Here is a 20,273-nt window from a genome sequence, read left to right as displayed (position 1 = left end):
AGTCTTAAACATAGCTATGGGCCTCAGGACTGAATAGACTAAAGCCTGAATACAGCAGCGAAAGTTTCAGCCCAACTATATCTCAAAAACCACAAAAAAGACCTGAAATAATCTTTTTAAAAAAACCCCACTGTGGTACACATGCATTGCCCACTCCATAATCCTCCTTTCTGTCTCCCAAACTTTGTAATATATCTTACAGTAGAAATGAACATCCTCTCTAGGTCATAGAGAAACTGTTTGCACCTACACTTTGCCTTTGTTTGTGGAAATCTATGAGACTTAATTTTGCTTATTTGCTATAAAACATTAAAAAAAAAAAATATTTCCACACTTGGCTCGAAAAATTCAGTCACAGGTTTTTGTTTCACACAGCTCAATTCATCAGAAACTGCAGATCCCTGAGGTGACATGATGAAGCCTCAAGAAAGAACCTTGTTCTGGGTGACACCAGATAGTAGAATTATAAATCAATACTTTTCTACAGCTGTAAACTATCAAATCAAACAATAAGTGTGTTTGAATGGATGTTCACTAAGCATATTGTGAATACATGTCCTAGGATAAGCACAGTCTTTATGACTACAGAGGCAGTTTTTAGGTACAAATCTATAGTATCTAAGTGAGACTATCTACTGAATCAAGGGTGAGTCTTGGGCATGAGCTGGTTTTAGGAAGAGCAGATCTTTTGGTTATCTATGTGGGAGCACATCCACAGGAGCAGAAGGTGAATCACAAGTGCAGAAGTTCCAAACAGAAGGATGAATCAGGCATGTACAGAGGACAAGAGTATCCACAGCAGAAAAATGTCTAAGGATCAGATCAGGCAGCAGGAGCACACATACAGTTACTTGGGTGTGAATTCAGTCCACATATAGAGAAGGCTTTTTTTCTGTTCAACAGTCTACAACATGCCTTTCCTCATGAAACTTGAAAAAGGAAGCAATGTGCCAAAGTAAAACAGTTATTCAGTGGATTGCTTTCACACATGGCCTTCGCTTAGTGTTAACCCCAGATCTACATTTACAAGTCAAACAAAGATCTTAGGAAATGGATAAAAGGAAGAATAAAAAATTTCACATCCGCCAAAACATAGTGAACTCCCAGTGCCAACAGTCTCGCCTGAGAAACAAGAACAATGCAGAAGTAATGTCATCCAAGACATGTGTGAGATGCCAGTGCCCACGCATCACTGATGCAAACATCTATTACAAAGACAAATATGCAGCCCTACCCACAGAAGAATAATTATCACTCATGTCATGATTAAGGAGTAAGATGGTTTCTACTTTTGGCTCAACTGGGACACAATGAAACCTCTGGCTTGGTATGACAATATAGGCAACATTTTACACCTTCCTGTGAGTGCAAAACTCTGTTCAAATTTTTCTTGCAATTGTGAACTAATAGAGGAAAGGGGTATGTGTGTGAGAGAGAGAGAAGAGCGAGACAAGAGCGAGAGAGAGAGAGAGAGAGAGAGAGAGAGAGAGAGAGAGAGAGAGAGAGAGATGTGAGGTGTACAGAGCCATAGAGAGGCCATGAAAAGTTTTTTGAGCCACATTTTTTCACGTGATTTTTTCAATCTTGTTTTGAATTAATTGAATTGATTGTAAATCATCTGCAAGGGAATGGCAGATTGCACAGCTATAGATGAATGTACACAAAATGTTACATTTAGAGCACAAATTAAGCAAAGGCATAGGCACAATTACAATTTTGACCTTTATTTAGCTACATCTTTCACACAAAATAAGAAGATGCTTTTCTTGGCCTGTCCAGAGCTGAGAGGCATTATGGGCCACAGGACATGTTAAGTGTCTATTTCTGACAGGAACTGTGGTATTGAATTTACTGTCCAAGGTGACTTCGAAGCTGAAACAGGAGTACAGGAGGCACCTGGGCTCACTGTCTCGGTCACCTACAGGTGTAAATCAAACTCAACACTAATTTAGGATGTTTGAAAGAGACTTTAGGACAATTAATAGAAACTGGCATATAGTCGAGACTGGATTCACAGCCACATTTACACCTGACGTATTCATTAAACATGAACTACTTGTCTAGATTTTGACTGACAGATAAGGAGGGATTGTATTTTAAGCCTCTTAGAATGACTCCTGGTCAAACCTTTGTATGGTGATAAATTGAATCTATTTTTGAATTGTGCAGTCAGTCATCTACATATTTGACCTAATGTAAAACTGAAAGGCAGTCAAACATTGTGGGGAAAACATATTGTATAGAAAAGATAACTTGGTGGTTAGCCACTAATGTCTAAACTGCTGGCAACAAAAGTGAGTACACCCCTAAGTGAAAATCTCCAAATTGGGCTCAATTAGCCATTTTCCCTTCCCAGTGTCATGTGACTTGTTAGTGTTATAAGGTCTCAGGTGTGAATGGGGAGCAGGTGTGTTAAATTTGGTGTCATCGCTGTCACACTCCCTCATACTGGTCACTGGAAGTTCAACATGGCACCTCATGGCAAAGAACTCTCTGAGGATCTGAAAAAAAGAATTGTTGCTCTACATAAAGATGACCTAGGCTATAAGAAGATTGCCAAGACCCTGACACTGAGCTGAACAGGACAGGTTCCACTCAGAACAGGCCTCGCCATGGTCGACCAAAGAAGTTGAGTGCACGTGCTCAGCATCATATCCAGAAGTTGTCTTCGGGAAACAGACGTATGAGTGCTGCCAGCATTGCTGCAGAGGTTGAAGGGGTGGGGGGTTAGCCTGTCAATGCTCAGACCATATGCCACACACTGCATCAAATTGGTCTGCATGGCTGTCGTCCCAGAAGGAAGCATCTTCTAAAGATGATGCACAAGAAAGCCTGCAAACAGTTTGCTGAAGACAAGCAGACTAAGGACATGGATTACTGGAACCATGTCCTGTGGTCTGATGAGACCAAGATAAACTTATTTGGTTCAGATGGTGTCAAGCGTGTGTGGCGGCAACCAGGTGAGGAGTACAAAGACAAGTGTGTCTTTCCTACAGTCAAGCATGGTGGTGGGAGTGTCATGGTCTGGGGCTGCATGAGTGCTCCCAGCACTGGGGAGCTACAGTTCATTTAAGGAACCATGAATGCCAACATGTACTGTGACATACTGAAGCAGAGCATGATCCCCTCCCTTCGGAGACTGGGCCGCAGGGCGGGATTCCAGCATGATAACAACCACAAAGACACCTCCAAGACGACCACTGACTTGCTAAAGAAGCTGAGGGTGAAAGTGATGGACTGGCCAAGCATTTCTCCAGACCTAAACCCTATTGAGCATCTGTGGGGCATCCTCAAACGGAAGATGGAGGAGCACAAGGTTTCTAACATCCACCAGCTCCGTGATGTCATCATGGAGGAGTGGAAGAGGACTCCAGTGGCAATTTGTGAAGCTCTGGTGAACTCCATGCCCAAGAGGGTTAAGGCAGTGCTGGAAAATAATGGTGGCCACACAAAATATTGACACTTTGGGACCAATTTGGACATTTTCCCTTAGGGGTATACTTAGGGGTGTACTCACTTTTGTTGCCAGCGGTTTAGACATTAATGGCTGTGTGTTGAGTTATTTTGAGGGGACAGCAAATTTACACTGTTATACAAGCTGTACACTCACTACTTTACATTGTAGCAAAGTGTCATTTATTCAGTGTTGTCACATTAAAAGATATAATCAACTATTTACAAAAATGTGAGGGGTGTACTCACTTTTGTGAGATACTGTATGTATTGAAAAAATACATAGTAACTGCTTTAGAGCAATGAGATGACATGTTATAATTAGCCAAATACAATATACTGCTAATAAACAATTCCAACACATAAGATTAATACAAAAGTAGGCTTTTAAGTAGAAGTTTAGATGTGCAGAGGTTATTTTTTAACAAATGTTCCATTATGATCACAAGCACAAAATAGTTGAAAAGATCTTAACAGTGAGACAGTCAAAATGATATTTCTGAATGTGATTTAACTGTGTATGTTTTCCCAGTTCTCCTGATGTTTGTTTGGGATTTTTGTGAATCTCTCTGGGAGTTTATTCCCCGGTTATTTTTCTTCCACTTTTTTGTTGTTTCTTTGCATCTGTGTTTCTTCCTTTTCTGAATGATTGCTTTCATCGTTGGTAATGGTATCCACAAATACTACTTATCTTTTTAAACACTTCTCCAGCTCCAGGTCAATATTTTTACACACAGATGTTTTGCTGACCCCATTAACACTTAACCACTCACAGGAAGCTACTTGAGAGTTTGGGCTTGTGTTGTCTGCTTTAAGTCATTAGTCTTTTTTAATGAGGAGTATTCAAATAAAGTCAAGCACGTTAATGGGAAAGCAAACTTTTGAGCTTGATAAAAAAGATAATTGTTGACTCAATCACTGTAATATTTACGCCATGCTCAACAGCATGAAGATAGGAGTGAAAATGGATTCATCTGAAAAAGAAATGAATGACCAACCAGAGAGAGAGATGGTCATGTAGGATTCGTGATTAAAGTAAATGTCTGAATGTATACGGTTTAATAATTCATTTTAACCGCTACCCTCCAGCAAAAGTGAAAGAATTAAATTTAATAAAAGCATTGAAAAAAGGGGGAGGGTGATGGATTGAGGAGAGATAGAAACTTCATTTCACACAAACGGCCTTTAACGGCCTGCTGCAGTATTTATGGGGAGATGAGACTCTGATTAGGGCAGAGAGAAGAAGAGAAAGAAGAAGAGCAGGAGTCTTGGTAGATCTCACTGATGTGGGAAAGCCAGGTTTTTCTGCCACTTAGATGACTGCTCTGATTTGAGGGGCTGATGGATGAGTTTGCATCATGTGAAGTTATCAGGCCTCAGACATCACAGATGGCTCAAGCAAATAAGGGTGACACAGTTTTATAGCAACGTGAGGATACAAGAGGACTTTGTTGTAGAAATGGGACACTGAAAGTTAAATGTAGCTGGTGACCCTAAATCAGAATCTGTGTGACGTATAAGCAACTGGGGTGGGAAAAAAGTCTGAAGGGAGTAAAAGACTCATAATGTTGCACTATAAACAGAATCAAAGGACAGAGCATAAAACACTGACTATCAGACAGTGTGAATTGCAGTAAGACATTAGTCAGTATGTTGCATAAGTTTGAAAAAAATAGAAACACATTATTTTCCAGTCACATATCTTCTGACACACCCACCACGCTTCTACACCATAATAATCATAATAAACCATAATAAGCTTATTTATCGTATACAATACGCACATACATAACTCCCACCATCCTCAATACAGCCTCTCAACTGCAAAGCCTCTTCCTTTTGCTCTCATTTTCTTGCTCCTTTTTATAGTAATTCTCCTCATATTGTTTTTTTAAACAGTTATTATAGACGTAGGTCTGACAGGAGGAAATGACTGGGCTACACTGGACAGGTTTATAAAGATCAGCATCATCAGCAGATCCACTGATTTGTTAGAGGAGGATTAAACGGCTGCCGAGTCAGAGGCAATCAGAGGAGGCTGGAAGCTAGGTCAATAGCAGACAGATGTAATGTGCTACCAGAAATGGCCATCAGTTATTTTCCTGTATGGAGCAGGGAAAAGAAATGCAAGTGAATTTGCTTGGTGCCATCATACCGACAACGATGAAGATTTTACTGGCTGAGAATTCTCAGGGTCAAATTTGTAGACATGTAATTTGTAGAAATAACACGACATAAAACACTGGTAACAAATAGAAATGAGCTTGAGGAGTGCCTCACGGTTCCATCTGCAGAACTGTATAGCCTGGAGATTAAAACTGAGTCTGATCATTCTATCACCTAATGAGAAAACAAGCATTTTGTATAGTAAACAAAAAAGCAGTAAAGGAGGAAAAACTGATCCTGTCAAGTTTCTATGCATTTAGCTTTTTCTCATAGCAATATACTCTATTTGGAAACGGTCAGGCATAAGGTAAACTAACACTAATGAGTTATTTACATAGATAATTACTACATATTTAATTGGTTAATTCATTCATATTAGTTATGTAATTGTTTAATTAAAGAATTAATTAATCTCCAGTTTCCTTGTTATCCAGGACAGGGCTGCAGTGAATGCGGAGCCTGTCCCGGGAACACTGGTTGCAAGGTAAGAGAATTCCTCCAGGATGGGATGCCAATACATCACAGGGCACCATACATGTACTCGTGCACACACTCATCCATACACTAATTCAGACCTACGGGCAATTTAGCATAAACAAGCTATCTAAAAGCATGTTTTTGGGAGGTGGGAAAAAACCGGAGAACATAGCGGAAACCCACACAAACATGGGGTGAACATAGGAGATCTTCACACAAAGACAACCTGAGCTCAAGATCACCCCAGGGACCCTGAAGCTGTGAGGAAACAACACTAGCCACTGTTAATTAGTTTAGTTAATAAATAACCTGCTTAACATTAACAAACTACAAACTTCAGCATGAATACACCATGTTAATCAGATAAAAATAATCAGATTAATCACATTAATCAAATTTGAAAATAACCAGAGTTTATATTAACTTTCACTTTTTTTCCAACAATTGATCAATTAAACCAAATATATAATGTACACGGATTATGTTTTTCATTCCATCAATGATTAAAACCAAGTCCACCACAGTCACTATGAACTGATGAATGTGTTTGAGGTGATTAATTGCCAAAATTGATAAGCGGGCCTGAATTGTTGGTTTCCATATTTACACCCATTGACCTGATTATCAACTTTTGGTAACATTCATCCATTCATCTTCAGTAAATGCTTTATCTTGGTCAGGGTCAGGGTAGATTCGGAGTTAATCCTGGACCAATGGATGCAGTCCATCACAGGGCAACATGCACACACATACATTTATAACCTAGAGTAAACCCACATGGATATCAGTAGAACATAAGAATCGCCACACAGACCTTAGGATTGAATTGTGGACCCTGTAGCTGCAGCAACGCTACCCACTGCACCAGCGTTCCACCATTTTGCTGACATGTTGTGATTCCTTTGTGATTCACAGCAGAATAAGCTGTAGATGTTACATTAATTAACTATGACGGCTCGGTTTCACACACAAACTTCACACACAAATATCCTTCTTCCTAAACAATAAACAGGTAATAAGTAATCAGACCTAAAGTATTAATAATATTTAATAATAATAAAGTATTAATAATAATACTCTTGATTGGAAAACAAAATCAATTTCACTGGAAGTCTGAAAAATGGACCTGGCCAAGCCGCAGTATTTTCATCAATAGCAGCAGCTCACAGTGATCACTGCTCTGGCAAACCTATTAAGTCTCCCAACAGCTCGATAAAGATTATTTTTTAAACAAATTTCCTGCCCCTTAAAAATCATGAGATATAAATAAGGCTTTATATATATATATATATATATATATATATATATATATATATATATATATATATATATATATATATATATATAGGTTTTCCATCTGCCATAACAACCATTTATTAAGAACAACCATTTCTTTCTAATGACCTTTTTCATGCTCTGATAACAGCATGGCCTTATGGTTTTGTCATATAAGAAAGCTTGACTAATTCACACTGTCTATGTGACCCCAGTATTAATGGAAAGAAAATGACAGACTAAAGTAGTGCGGCTCAATTCAAGTCGTGTGGATCTCTATGACTGACTGGTCAGCTAATAAGTCCTCTATGAGCTGATTCAGGACAGTTAGAGGGCAGAGAAAACATTAAAAGGTGCAGATCAGGAGATTCCCAGCACTGGGAACAAAAACCAGTGGACAAGATCAGAAGACTCATAGTTAAAAGAGAGATTTTTTGCTTCTTCTAATACAAATTATTCAGGCAAAAAAAGTCTTGGCAATCAGCTGATGAGTTGTATCAGTAGTTAAATGAGCTATAATTCTGTGACCCTCCAGGGCTGTAACTGCACATGTGCACATTTCTTTATTGCTAAGAATTAGTTCTCATGGATAGCAATGTATGTCTGTATGTGAATTTGAACTAAAGGTAAATGCTCTGTAACGTAAAATCTGAAAATGGGTTCCCCCCAGAAATGTCCTGAAAGAATAACAAAAATGATTTGCAAGGTCCATGCAGTGTATCAACACAGAAGTAAAGACCTACATTTAAATTTCTTGCATTTACCAGATGCTTCCAAGAGCCAGAGTTATAGAACTGCTTTGAACAGTTCTTTTCTTTATGAAAAAATATTCTCATGCTAGCGCAGAAAATAATATAGGGCTAACCCTGTCACATAGGAATCTTGTTTTAGGAGGCTTATTATTATTTTTTATATCTAATTTTATATTCATTCATTCATTCATTCATTTATTTTCAGTAGGTGCTTTACCCTGGTCAGGGTCACAGTGAATCAGGAGCCTATCATGGTAACACCGGGCGTAAGATTATTGTTAGATTATGAGTGTTTGATTATTGTAAGATTATGATTCCAGTTATTGGAAGAATTTGATTGCAGTTATCGCTGGTAAAGGTGGCACAAACAGATTTTAAGTTTAAGGGGGCAATTAGTTTTTCACATTTGTGATAGTTGTTGGATAAAAAAAAAATTTGCTTAAAAAAATTAATAAATAAAAACTGTATTGTGTGTTTACGCAGATTGCCTTTGTTTTTTGCTGTATTTCATTTGTAGATCTAAAACTATTTTGTAGGAGATATACTCAAAAACAGAAGAAGTCAGGGCAAATACTTTTTCACAGCACTGTACATCAGCATTACTTTGAACTAAGAGTTATTTGTACATAGTTAATAAGTATATTTGCACAGATCTCTTTATCGGTACTTATCTATTTAAATCTGCACAGCTGTCTTTATATACTCTCTTACATTCTTTCTATCTATCTTAATTATTTTTTTAAAAATATAGTACTCATGTTGCTTAGTATTTTCCGTATGCTGCTGGAACACTTAAATGACCTTTCTGGAATCAATAAAGTGTTATCTCATTTTATCTCATTTCCTATCATAATCTACTGTAGACTGAAAGTTTGCACCTTGAATATTATTAGTGAACATTATTTAATGTACACTGAACATGACCATTGCAAAGTTTAAATGAATTTAAAAAATAAATGGTCATTGATATGTAATGTAATAATAAAATGGAACAGAAAGGTCTAATGTGCAAAGTTTGATGTGCAATGAGTATCCACCAACTGCATAGGTTCTGCATCCTAAAACAAGCATCCTGAAAGTAAATCTTAACCTCAGCCAATGGAAAAAAAACAAAACAAAAACAAACAAATAAAAAGCTCAACAATAACAAAAACAGTTAAAATCTATGTCAGTTAAAATCGAACAAGGAAAATGTCCACTAGCTTGCGTTAGCACATAATTTCAAAGCTACGGGACAAGGCAAGAAAAGAGAAACAATGATAAATGTGTTCATCCCAGTGTCAAAACCCACATACAAACCTCAACAATTCAGCAAGCATTGGCTAGAAAGAGACAAAAAAAACCTACTAGTACTAAGCAATATATGTGCTGAATGTACTTCTGCTGCTGCTATCCCAGCTAATCAATTTTACATTTGAGAGGTTCTTTATTAGACATGCCACTACACACCATTACTCTCGCAAATTTATCACAGGACTATGAAACCAGTAAAATGTATTTATCCCTTAATTCCTTAAACCACCATAAATAATGGGTCAGTTGGGAGAAATCCTCAGTGATTTGTGAAATGAAGACAGTTGCTTTCACAATGCAATCCTGACAGAAGTTAGGCTTTACAGGCATAGTCAAAGGTTAACAGATACAGAGTAGATACAGAGTAGTCAGTGTGTAACAGTAGCTGCTCTAAGCAAGCCTTTCAGGATCTTTATGCAGTAATTGAGATTGCACCATACCTGTTCTTCATACCTGAACTTGATCAAACACAGAAAACAAACAGCTTGCATAAACTAATCTTTCTACTTTATCAAAGAAAACTATTTACAGGCACTCAACCACTCAGAGAAGTACCAGAATTCAGGCCTGCTCTTTCCGAGGGAAATTGGCTTTTAATGCACAGAAAATGGAAATAGATCTAGCCTGCATCTGCCTAGCAGTCAACCAGATGTTTTCAATTAAGTGTAAGTTTCCAGGACATTTGGCCTTTTCAGCTGGAAAAGCAAACTCCATGAATAATAACAAACCCTCACCTACCCCAGAATGTCACCCATACTCAGTGGTCCCAAATGAAATCAAAGCAGCCTGCAATATTTAACACGATAAACTAAATGACATCAAATGCTATTTCTTCAGGTTAGTGTTCTTGATGAATAAGTACTCCTGCAAGAGCAGAATGTGGGAGATATCAAGACATAATTACTAAATAACTTTAACAGAAAGAATTCCATATATATATATATATATATATATATATATATATATATATATATATATATATATATATATATATATATCTCCAATTACAATATCTTATTTGAAACTAATGCATAGAAATGTATGTACATGGAAAATTTGGGTGGCTAATCTTGCAAGATTCCGATGCTTGTAGCAAGCTTCAAAGTGTCAAGTGTGTGAGGCTAAGACTGGCCTACTAAGTAAATAAAAGATAAAGGTCTTAATAGAGCTGGACATATACAGTCCCCACTGAAAGTATTGAAAGGACAAGGCCAATCCTATTGTTTTTGCTATACACTGAAGACATTTGGTTTTGAGATCAAAAGATGAATACGGGATGATAGATCAGAATTTCAGCTTTCATTTCCTTATATTTACATCTAGAGGTGTTAAACAACATAGAACATGGCAGCTTTGGTAGCAGACCACACAAATTTTAGGTGTGCAAAAGTATTGGAACAGAGAGTCTTAAATGAAGGTAAATATCATTTAATATTTGGTTGCATGTCCCTTGCTTTTAATAACGGCATCAAGCCAGTGACCCACTGACATCACCATACTGTTACATTCTTCTTTGGTGATGCTTCTCCAGGCTTTTACTACAGCTTCTTTCAATTGTTGTTTGTTTTGAGGGCTTTCTCCCTTCACTCCCATTCAGGAGGTGAAATGCATGTTCAGTTGGATTAAGGTCTGGTGATTGACTTGGCCAGTCTACAACCTTCCACTTTTTTCCCCTGATGAAGTGTTTTGTTGAGTTGGCAGTGTGTTATGGGTCATTGTTTTGCTGCATGATGAAGTTCCTTCCAATTAGATTAGATGCATTTCTGTGTAAACTGGCAGACAAAATGTTTCTGTAGACTTCTGAATTCATTCTGCTACCATCATGAGTTAAATCATCAATAAAGATTAGTAAGCCCATTTCAGAAGCCCTTTTCTCCCATAGTCAGCTCTTTGGTCTTCATGTTGATTTATACTTTTTATCAACAAATACAATCTTCACAGGTGAAATCCAGGGCTCAGACCAAGAGTAGACATTCAGAACAATTAACTGTTTAAACAATAAATCTAACAGGGCACACCTGGGCAACAGGAAATACCTGTCAGTCACATGTTCCAATATTTTTGATCACTTGAAAAATGGGTGGGTTCACATAAAAAGGTTGACAGATCTATAACACATCTAGATGTAAATATCAGGAAATGAAAGCTGAAATTCTGATCGATCGTCTCATGTTCATCTTTTAATCTCAAACCAAAATGTCTTCAGTGTATAGCAAAAACAAAAGGAATTGGTCTTGCCATTCCAATACTTTCAGAGGGGACTGTATACACACACCCCCTGATACCAGGCTCCGCAGTATGCTCTGGTCAGGAAGCCCTTCTGTCAAAGCACACTATATATATATATATATATATATATATATATATATATATATATATATATATATATATATATATATATACACACACACACACTAAAGATTGGAATCTTTACCCTTGCATTCAGTTCCGTAAGATCTGTAAGCACCCCCTGAAGTTAGAACAGCCACCTTCCCACACAGCTACCCATTGTGACCAGCCAACACAAATAGAGCTCCTTTTTTATGGTAACACAGTATAGCACAATTTGGCTGAAGGTCGTTCAGTTTAAAGAACAGGTCTCAGATCAGCAAACTTCCAGATATGGTAAAAATAATATTCAGTTCACATAAACTTGAAAATATAAATCAGTTCAGCAGGTTACATTGTATTACTGCATATCTAACACTTGTGTACAAGTGTGGTAGATGGTCTGCACTTTTATAGCGCCTTTTAACCTTAATGGTTCTACAAAGCACTTTACACTGTGTCTCATTCACCCATTCACACACTCTCTCACACACAAACACAAACACACACACTCATACACTAATGATAGCAGAGCTGTCATGCAAGGCACTAGCCTGCCCTTGGGAGCAACTTGGGGTTCAGTGTCTTGCCCAAAGACACTTCGGCATGTGGAGTCATGTGGGCCAGGAATTGAACTGCAAACCCTGCGATTAGTGGACAACCCGCTCTACCACAGCCGCCCCACAATGTGTACTATAATTTAAAGCCACTATTAGTTAATAGCATGCCAGTGCCACAGCTGCAGCAGTGTGAGTTGGATTTTGCGAAAATGGCCAAGATAATACATGCTTCATGGAGAGCACTGATAGTGTTTGAAAGTTCTAAAAAACAATCTGACTGATGCAGCTTATTACTTTAAAGTCAGACAAAACAAAAGTTTGAAATAAAGATGTTGCAATTGCACAGCTTAAAATCTAATGAATGATGTGCCACTGTTGGTGCTAAATTTATTTGTCTTGATATTACAAAGAGCAACTGAACACAGTAGAATGTTGTTTTTGTACAGCTGATTATACAAAAAAAATATTTCAAATGATCTACCGAAGTTAAATTAATTTCAGTTGTATTGTTCAGCAGATGACATGACAATAAAATATGGTTCAACTTCCCTGAAAGCTTGTCTATTACATACAATAAGGCAATTACTGTGCAAATACCAAACATTTTATACATGCTGTTTTGTCAGTGTTCCAAAGAAGACTGTGTTCCATCTAAGAAATAAAAAAGAGAAGAACAGAGGAACAACAGAGGAAGTAAAAATGCCTCAGTGTACAACCACATAGCTAAAAACAGTTCCATAAATACTAGTCATTATGTTGCTTATTCAATAAACCAATTAAAGGCTGGAATCCATTGGAGGACATAATAAAGATGCTAAAATATATGTATATGCTGCAGCTGGTGCAAGAACTTCTTCGGGGGAACTGTGCTTTTAAAGTCCTAACATTTCTGCTTTAATTAACTTTCACTATTTTTTTTTTTCTTGAGATCATTAAATAAACCATTGCTTCACCCATATACAGTACATATGTCATGTTCAGATTTGTGGTGAATCTAATGCCTATCCTGGCAATACTGGACAAATACAGTTGAGGACATCCTTATTTTGCCAAGTCAATTAGGGCATCTATTTTGTTCACCTCAGAGGTCATTTTAAAACAACTGATTATTCATCTGATATCAGAATTCTAGTGGGTCAAAGGTTCACATACACTGAACTGCCTGTCTCTTTAAACAGTCTGGGAAATTCCAGAAATGGATGTAATGATCAGCCATGATCTTCTGACTGGATATCATAGTTAGGAGTTCATTCAGAGCGGACATGTGGCTGTAAAAGGGCCTACTTTTAGAGACAGTGCCTTGTTGCCCTTGTTACCACGGGAAAGCAACCCAGCCAAGACCTCAGAAAAAAAAACTTATTTCCTATTTATGAGCAATTTTCAAACCAATGAAGGTTCCTCAAGCATCTGTACAAACAATTGTAAGCAAAAACAAAATCTGGGGACCTAACAGACACTGCATCATTTAGTAAACAGACATAAGTTAACTTCCATGGATAAACGAACTTTGGTCCAAAAGGTTCAATTGAACCCCAAGACAATAACAAAGGAAATGGTAATGGAGATGGTGGCAACAGGTACCAAAGTATGTTCATCAACCATTAAGAGCGTTCTACTTGGCCTGAAAGGCTGTTGCGCAATGACGAAGCCACTACTCCAAGACTGACATAAAAGGCTTTTTGGAGGAGTATTCTCTGGTCAGATTAAACAAAATTTGAAATGTGTGGAACTGAAAAACTATTTCGAGAAGCTGTTTGATTCAAGTTAAGCAATTAAAACACAATGCCACGACATACCATCAAAGTGTATGTAAACTTTTGACCAACTGAAAGTCTGAAATAGTAAATAAAACCTGAAATAAATCTCTTAGCTATTAAAGTCTTTTAGCTATTATTTTGAAATGACCTCTCATGGAAATAAAGTAGATACTATAAGTAACCCAGGAAATGTGTAACATGACACATGAGTCGTGAAAAATCGTGTTTGAATGTCTTAGGTGTATGTAACTTTTGGCCTCAACTGTACACCCTAAAAGAGATACCAGTCTATCACAGAGGATTAACAAAGGTAATGTGCGCGCACACACACACACATGCACTCTTGCATCTAGTCTAGATTTGGAGTAAATGATCTCAAAGATGGACAAAGAAGCTGTTCACAGAGGAGACAAAGCAATAAAAAAATGAGAAAAGAAAAATGCCTTAATAAGTTTAAGCTGGCTGTGTACTTCAAGCAATGAAAGAACTAACTAAAAAAAAAACAGGCAGTTGTCAGTTTACTCAAAAAGAACTCTGTGTACATTTCTATTGTTTGCACAGTTACAGAATGGTTTAGAGAGGGCTGTGAGCTGATCAGACTTCATAACTTTACAGTGTTGCCATGAGCTATTTTTGCTTGAACATATTTGTGATATTGCTTCTACAACTGTAAGAAAATGTAGACCCAGAAATCAATGGGGTCTCAGAACAAAAGATGCAGTGATTTGAAGAAGAGAGTCACTTTGATGCAAATCCGAGTCGTCACAAATCTCTGATCTGAAATCCAAGTCAAGTCAACCTTACACACACATATAGATGGACAATGAGGCTGTTTATAGAGGATACAAAACAATAATAAAATGAAAAAAGCTCTTACTAAAGTTAAGCTGGAGGTATACTTCACACAATGAAATATTTAAATGGAAAAGAACTCTGTCAAACATGCATTTGTCAGTTTACTCAAAAGAACTCTGAGTATGGTTTAGAGAGGGCTGCAAGCTGATCAGGCTTCATAACATTGCAGCATTTCCAGGTGCATAAGTCACTAAGCTGAAGTCCGAGTCAAGTGCAAGTATTTAGTCATGCACTTTAGCTAACACTCAAATTTGTAGGCATTTGGAGGCATTTTATTCCAAATAAGGAAAACACTGATATATTATTTCTTGGGAAAGCACTACAGGGTACAGCTTTACTCCTGGTTAATGTCAGAAACTCTATGCACTATATGTAATGACATTGTTTTCTTTTCACATTTCAATGCACGTATTAAAAAGTTATAAAACAACAACAACAACTTACTTTGTTACATACTGGCCTAGACAGAGAACACACTTCAACACACTATCTAAGCAAATCAACAATTCTGGGTGTGTTTTACTGTGTCTTATACAGAAGTTATTTTGGCAATATCTTTTATTTAGATGATAAATAGCAATATGCAACATAAGGTACATAGATATGTATGCAAATTTGATATTATATAGTGCTATGTCTCACAGCAGCATGACCTTTCAGTTCTGGACAATAAGACAGTTCCATTTAAATTACAGGACAAAGCATAGCTAACTCATTGACAAAATTAACATTTTGCATAGATAGTGAGTTTTTTTTTCTTTTCTTCATGCTGAATAAATATGTAATGAGGAAGTCTATCTTTTACACATGGCTGTGGAAATATACTGTATACTATTCTTTACTGTGTGATTTTTAAGATCCCTGCAGCTGTTTGTCTTTACTTCTTTTAGGAGGATTGTCTTAATTTCCTGTCCCACATAACATGTACTGCATAAATGAGTGCCAGTGCATGATCAAATATGTTCAGACCCTTAAGGAAGAGTTTGTGAATTATTTTGTTTTTAGATTAAAACAGCTGATATCAATGTCTGAATATCTTTCAGGTGTGATTTGCTGTGTGTGTTGCATCCAGCCACTTTTAAATGCTCAGTGGTGACCTTAAAACATTTGAATATAACATTTGACCACTTTCATACTGTTGATAAATCCTGCATTTGCATCTGCATTTAACTCATACTTTAAAACTGAAAAGTATATCCATATTGCTTTCATTATAGTGCCATTGGGTTTTATGTGGTATTTGACTTAGCACTAAATAGTTTTATCAGCAGTTCAACCATCAGGTACAGGCCAATGTTAGATTGTGACCATACACACACACCAAGGAGTGTGCATAGGCCATCTGGTCTTGCGCACACACACACACACACACACACACACACACACACACACACACTCACAAACACGCAGGTAGGTGTGGCCCGTGGATGCTGTGACGCTTGCCATAATTAAGCTTATGGTGTTTGTCTACTTCCCCAGCATGAAGCAGAGCACTGCACAGTGCCTGTCCAGCATGACTCACACTGTCCAGACCGGACAGCAGAGACCAAAAGGCCAACAACCGAGTGCATAACCCTCACACTGCAGAGCGACACAGACTCACTATACTCAACACATCATGGGTAAAAAAAAAAAAGTGTGAAAGAGTCACAGGGTTAGTCTGTAAAAATGACATTCTAAACTCTATTTGTCTGTAATTTCATGTATTAAAAACATGTCAGAAACATGCCTGGAAAATCAGATGCTGCATCCAGACATAGGAGATAGTATACTCCTCTACACTACTTTTCATAAATGTCTGCCAATTTGGGTTTCATTATAATAATAAAATGCTGTGTTGCAAGTAAGGTTCAAATGTTACAGTTTGAAAGTAGATCTCTGCTCACTGAAATTCAAACAATTCAATTCACGGAAGGTGTCGATGTTATGGTTATTTTTTAATACCTTCAGTTACGCACTTAGGCAAATGATTATATTTGGGCAAACTGGACAGTTGAAAATTAGAAAAGAAAAATCACAAATGGTCATTTTTCCAGTCTTCAACTGTTCAGCTTCAGTGAGTGTGTGTTCATGATAGCCTCAGATTCCTGTTCTTGGTTAACAGGAGTGGAACCTGATGTGAGCTTCTGTAAAGTGTAAAGGGTTGTAAAATGTGCTTATTTGAGTTATAAGCACATATATAGACTATATAGACTATAGACTTCCTGTCAGCTCAGAGCATTCTGGTCATTCTCCTCTGATCTCCAAGGTGTGTCAGCCTGCAGACAGGATGCTCACAGATGTTTTTTGTTTTCCGCATCATTCTGTGTAAACTCGAGAGACTGGTGTGTAATTCTCAGGAGAGCAGCAATTGATACTTGCGATTTTGATGGAGATATGAATGGTTTCTTGATTTTTTTCCACATAACTTCACATCTATTTAGCAACTTGATGAAAATATCTACTTTAAGTTGAAGAGTGGGTGGCATCTCTATACATTTCATTGTCCATATTCAGGCTTCATGTTGGCTAAGAATACAATAAATGACATTGTTTCTCGGCTCAATATTAGTGAGATCATTTTCACATTATGACAACATTCTGCTGGAGTTTCTATTTGGGTTTCAGTGTAACTAAGATTAGGATCAGTCCAATACTACGCACAGAGACAGAAGAGCGGTTTACATAACAATCTATTGTTTTATCTCACATCTAGAAAAACATTCAATAAATTCCAGAAATACCATGTAAAAGTCAGTATCGATGATCTGGGTATGAATTGCTTAGTATGTTGTTCCTCTTGATTTTTTGGATGGTTTGTCTTGTAGTAGGGTCTGAATAGGCCTAACTGCAAGGACCTATAAAGTGTAGTAAATGTTATTGGAAAATTTATAATACATATTCAGTTTTTTATGTTCAACATGGATCCTATGAGCCACAGAAACTGCCCATTATAATTTCTAGCCAGTGCACAGTAGTTTATCACAATGATCACATGAAGTCACTTTGTCATGTCACTCATGTCAGTGTTTGTGTTTTTGTGAATTTATTACAATAATGCAGGTGTACATGAGTTGGAGTATAATGTAAGATGGGTATAAGTTATTCTCCTACCCTTCTCTATTCTCCTCTTCATCCAGGTTGGAGATAAGCTGAGAGCCAGCCAGTGAGATGTCGAGTGCGGCCAGAGGGAGATCTCGGTAAGCAAAGCTGACCAGTTGCACTGGAGCCATGCACTGGCCTTCATCCTCCACCTGCTGGGAGATCACTTCCAGGTCAGGTGCTGCGGACGGCTGAGATGGCCTGCACACACAGGGGGCTCAGTCACACACCGGGCTGCTGGAAAGAGTGCTGAAGAATCTCACACTTGACCTCTAAAGATGAAACCAGAGAGCTACTGACTTGAGTAGCCATGACCACATTAGTCATCAAACAGCCTACAATACACCAAAGCATATAATGTATGTTATAAACACATTATTGCAATACGAATCAGTTCTTACTAATAACAGAAAGACAGAAAGACCAGAGTTAGTGTGTTCCTATGATGTCCACAGTGTAGTAAAAGAGAGGGAAAAAAACAGCGTTAATTTGACCCTGACCACCATCAGAGTGGAAGATTTAAGACAGGACGCAGACACTGCACGACAGAAAACAGCAGTGCATCTGTATGTCATGCCACAGCAAAACTTCATGAAACAAATGCAGCAAAATATACAGTAAATGGACAGATAAATAACATTCCTGTGGTCAGTCAATGGAAAGCACACACTTTGTTACAAATAACGAATAATAAATCACTGCTCATAGTGTGGGTATACATTCAGTAGACGTTATGGATGAGGAGTGCACCTTATAACTGTACATGAAACCTGAGATATGAAAACAAACGTAGCGCAGGCGAGGGGAGTACAGTCCCATTTAATGAAACATATTTTTGTGCATTACAGGGTAAAATGAGGCAGAGACCAGACCCAGAACAGAATTAAAGCTATAGGGTAAATGGGGAAAGAAATGTTTGATGTTTCATTGAAATATGGGAATGTCTGCATAATTAAAACGGACAAAGCACCTCTTCTCAAAATATAATGTGAAAATATCGTTTTATAGGGTAGGAAAAATTGGACAATGTTACAAAATTTTACATTTTAACACAATCAGTGTATACATCAGTATAACATCTTGAGTTTGCCCAAAGGAATACTGTTTTGAACATGACACAGTATATTTTAAGGAAGGTCTGGGAAATGTAGTGATATATCAATATAGTGATATAGTGGATATAAAAAGTCTACACACCCCTGTAAATATTGTTTTTTTTTTTTAATGTAAAAAAAAAAATGAAATAAAGATAAATCATTTTCTATCTATAATGTAAGGAAGCCCTAAAAGGACATGCATTATTTTTCCTTTATTGTTTTCTCATGATTCTTGTGATCTTGACTTATTTTTCTCATGCTCTTGACATAGCAAACGTTGTTTTCTCACAACGTAATTTTATCACAAGCTTGAGTGAGTCCCTGATCAAAGTAAAAACTAATTTGCTCATCAATGATGCTGCAGGATTGCACCAAGCTTTTGCTGGCTCCAGAAGAATAATGTCGTTATGTCGAGATCACAAGAAAATTAAGTCGAGATCACGAAAAAAAACAAGAAAAAAAAAAGAGCAAGATATAGCAACCAACAAGATTTAAGTGAAAATAGAAACACTTTATGGGAAAAAAAGAATAAAATTATATTAACCTTGTTGCACAAGTGTGCACACCCTATTATAATGGGGCATGTGACTGTGTGATCGTAGTTGTCATATTTATTTACAATTATTAAGAATTTTCAAAACAAAGAAAGAAATATGCAAAAACTACATAACAGGGAGCACAACCAAGAAAAGACACAAAAATCATGCTTGGTTCTAACCTGGGCTTGCTAATAATTGCCTTGGAAATCCTTTTTTTATTCTCTGTGCAAACAATAGCATAAATTACATTAATCCACATACAGCATTTGCACTGCTGAACACCCCTAACATCATACACTAGTTCAGATATCAAATTTACCAGAAATAAGTGGTTATTAAAGATGAATGAATGAACAAATAATCCAGTACAATCCCAGCACTAAATAAATATTGAAGTGAGCACTAGGACCTGACTTATATACCTTTACCACTCCCTACATGGTAATAACAATCATAATCCTACATGCCTGTACTGCGCTCATAATGAAATCAATATTGCAATACTTAAAATGGATCAATCAAGGACAGAGGAGGCAAGCAGGAGCAGGAGCTGCTGCCTGGCACTCATCCCAGTCCCTCTGGGTGAAGACATCAATAATGACACTGTGCGAAAAAAAAGGAGGAGGGACTGATTAAAAGT

General features: G+C 37.3%; 1 protein-coding gene across 3 annotated transcripts in view; it reads right to left on the bottom strand.

Annotated features, from left to right (window-relative positions):
• The window catches only part of tmem266 (transmembrane protein 266), a 55,663-nt gene that overhangs the window by 20,825 nt on the left and 14,565 nt on the right, over positions 1–20,273 (bottom strand). For 2 of the 3 annotated variants that reach the window (XM_017485822.3, XM_047159845.2), the window contains exons 3-4: positions 18,010–18,198; positions 17,640–17,753 (exon numbers count right to left, since the gene is read on the bottom strand). In XM_017485822.3, the coding sequence (XP_017341311.1) occupies positions 17,640–17,753; positions 18,010–18,198 (303 nt within the window). The remainder of the gene's footprint in view (positions 1–17,639; positions 17,754–18,009; positions 18,199–20,273) is intronic. The other variant, XM_047159846.2, reaches the window with a different exon arrangement.

This window comes from Ictalurus punctatus, chromosome 14 (assembly GCF_001660625.3).
Source record: "Ictalurus punctatus breed USDA103 chromosome 14, Coco_2.0, whole genome shotgun sequence".
Classification (NCBI taxonomy): Eukaryota; Metazoa; Chordata; class Actinopteri; order Siluriformes; family Ictaluridae; genus Ictalurus; species Ictalurus punctatus.
Note: the sequence above shows the minus strand (reverse complement) of the source record. Positions and strands in the feature narration are given on the sequence as shown.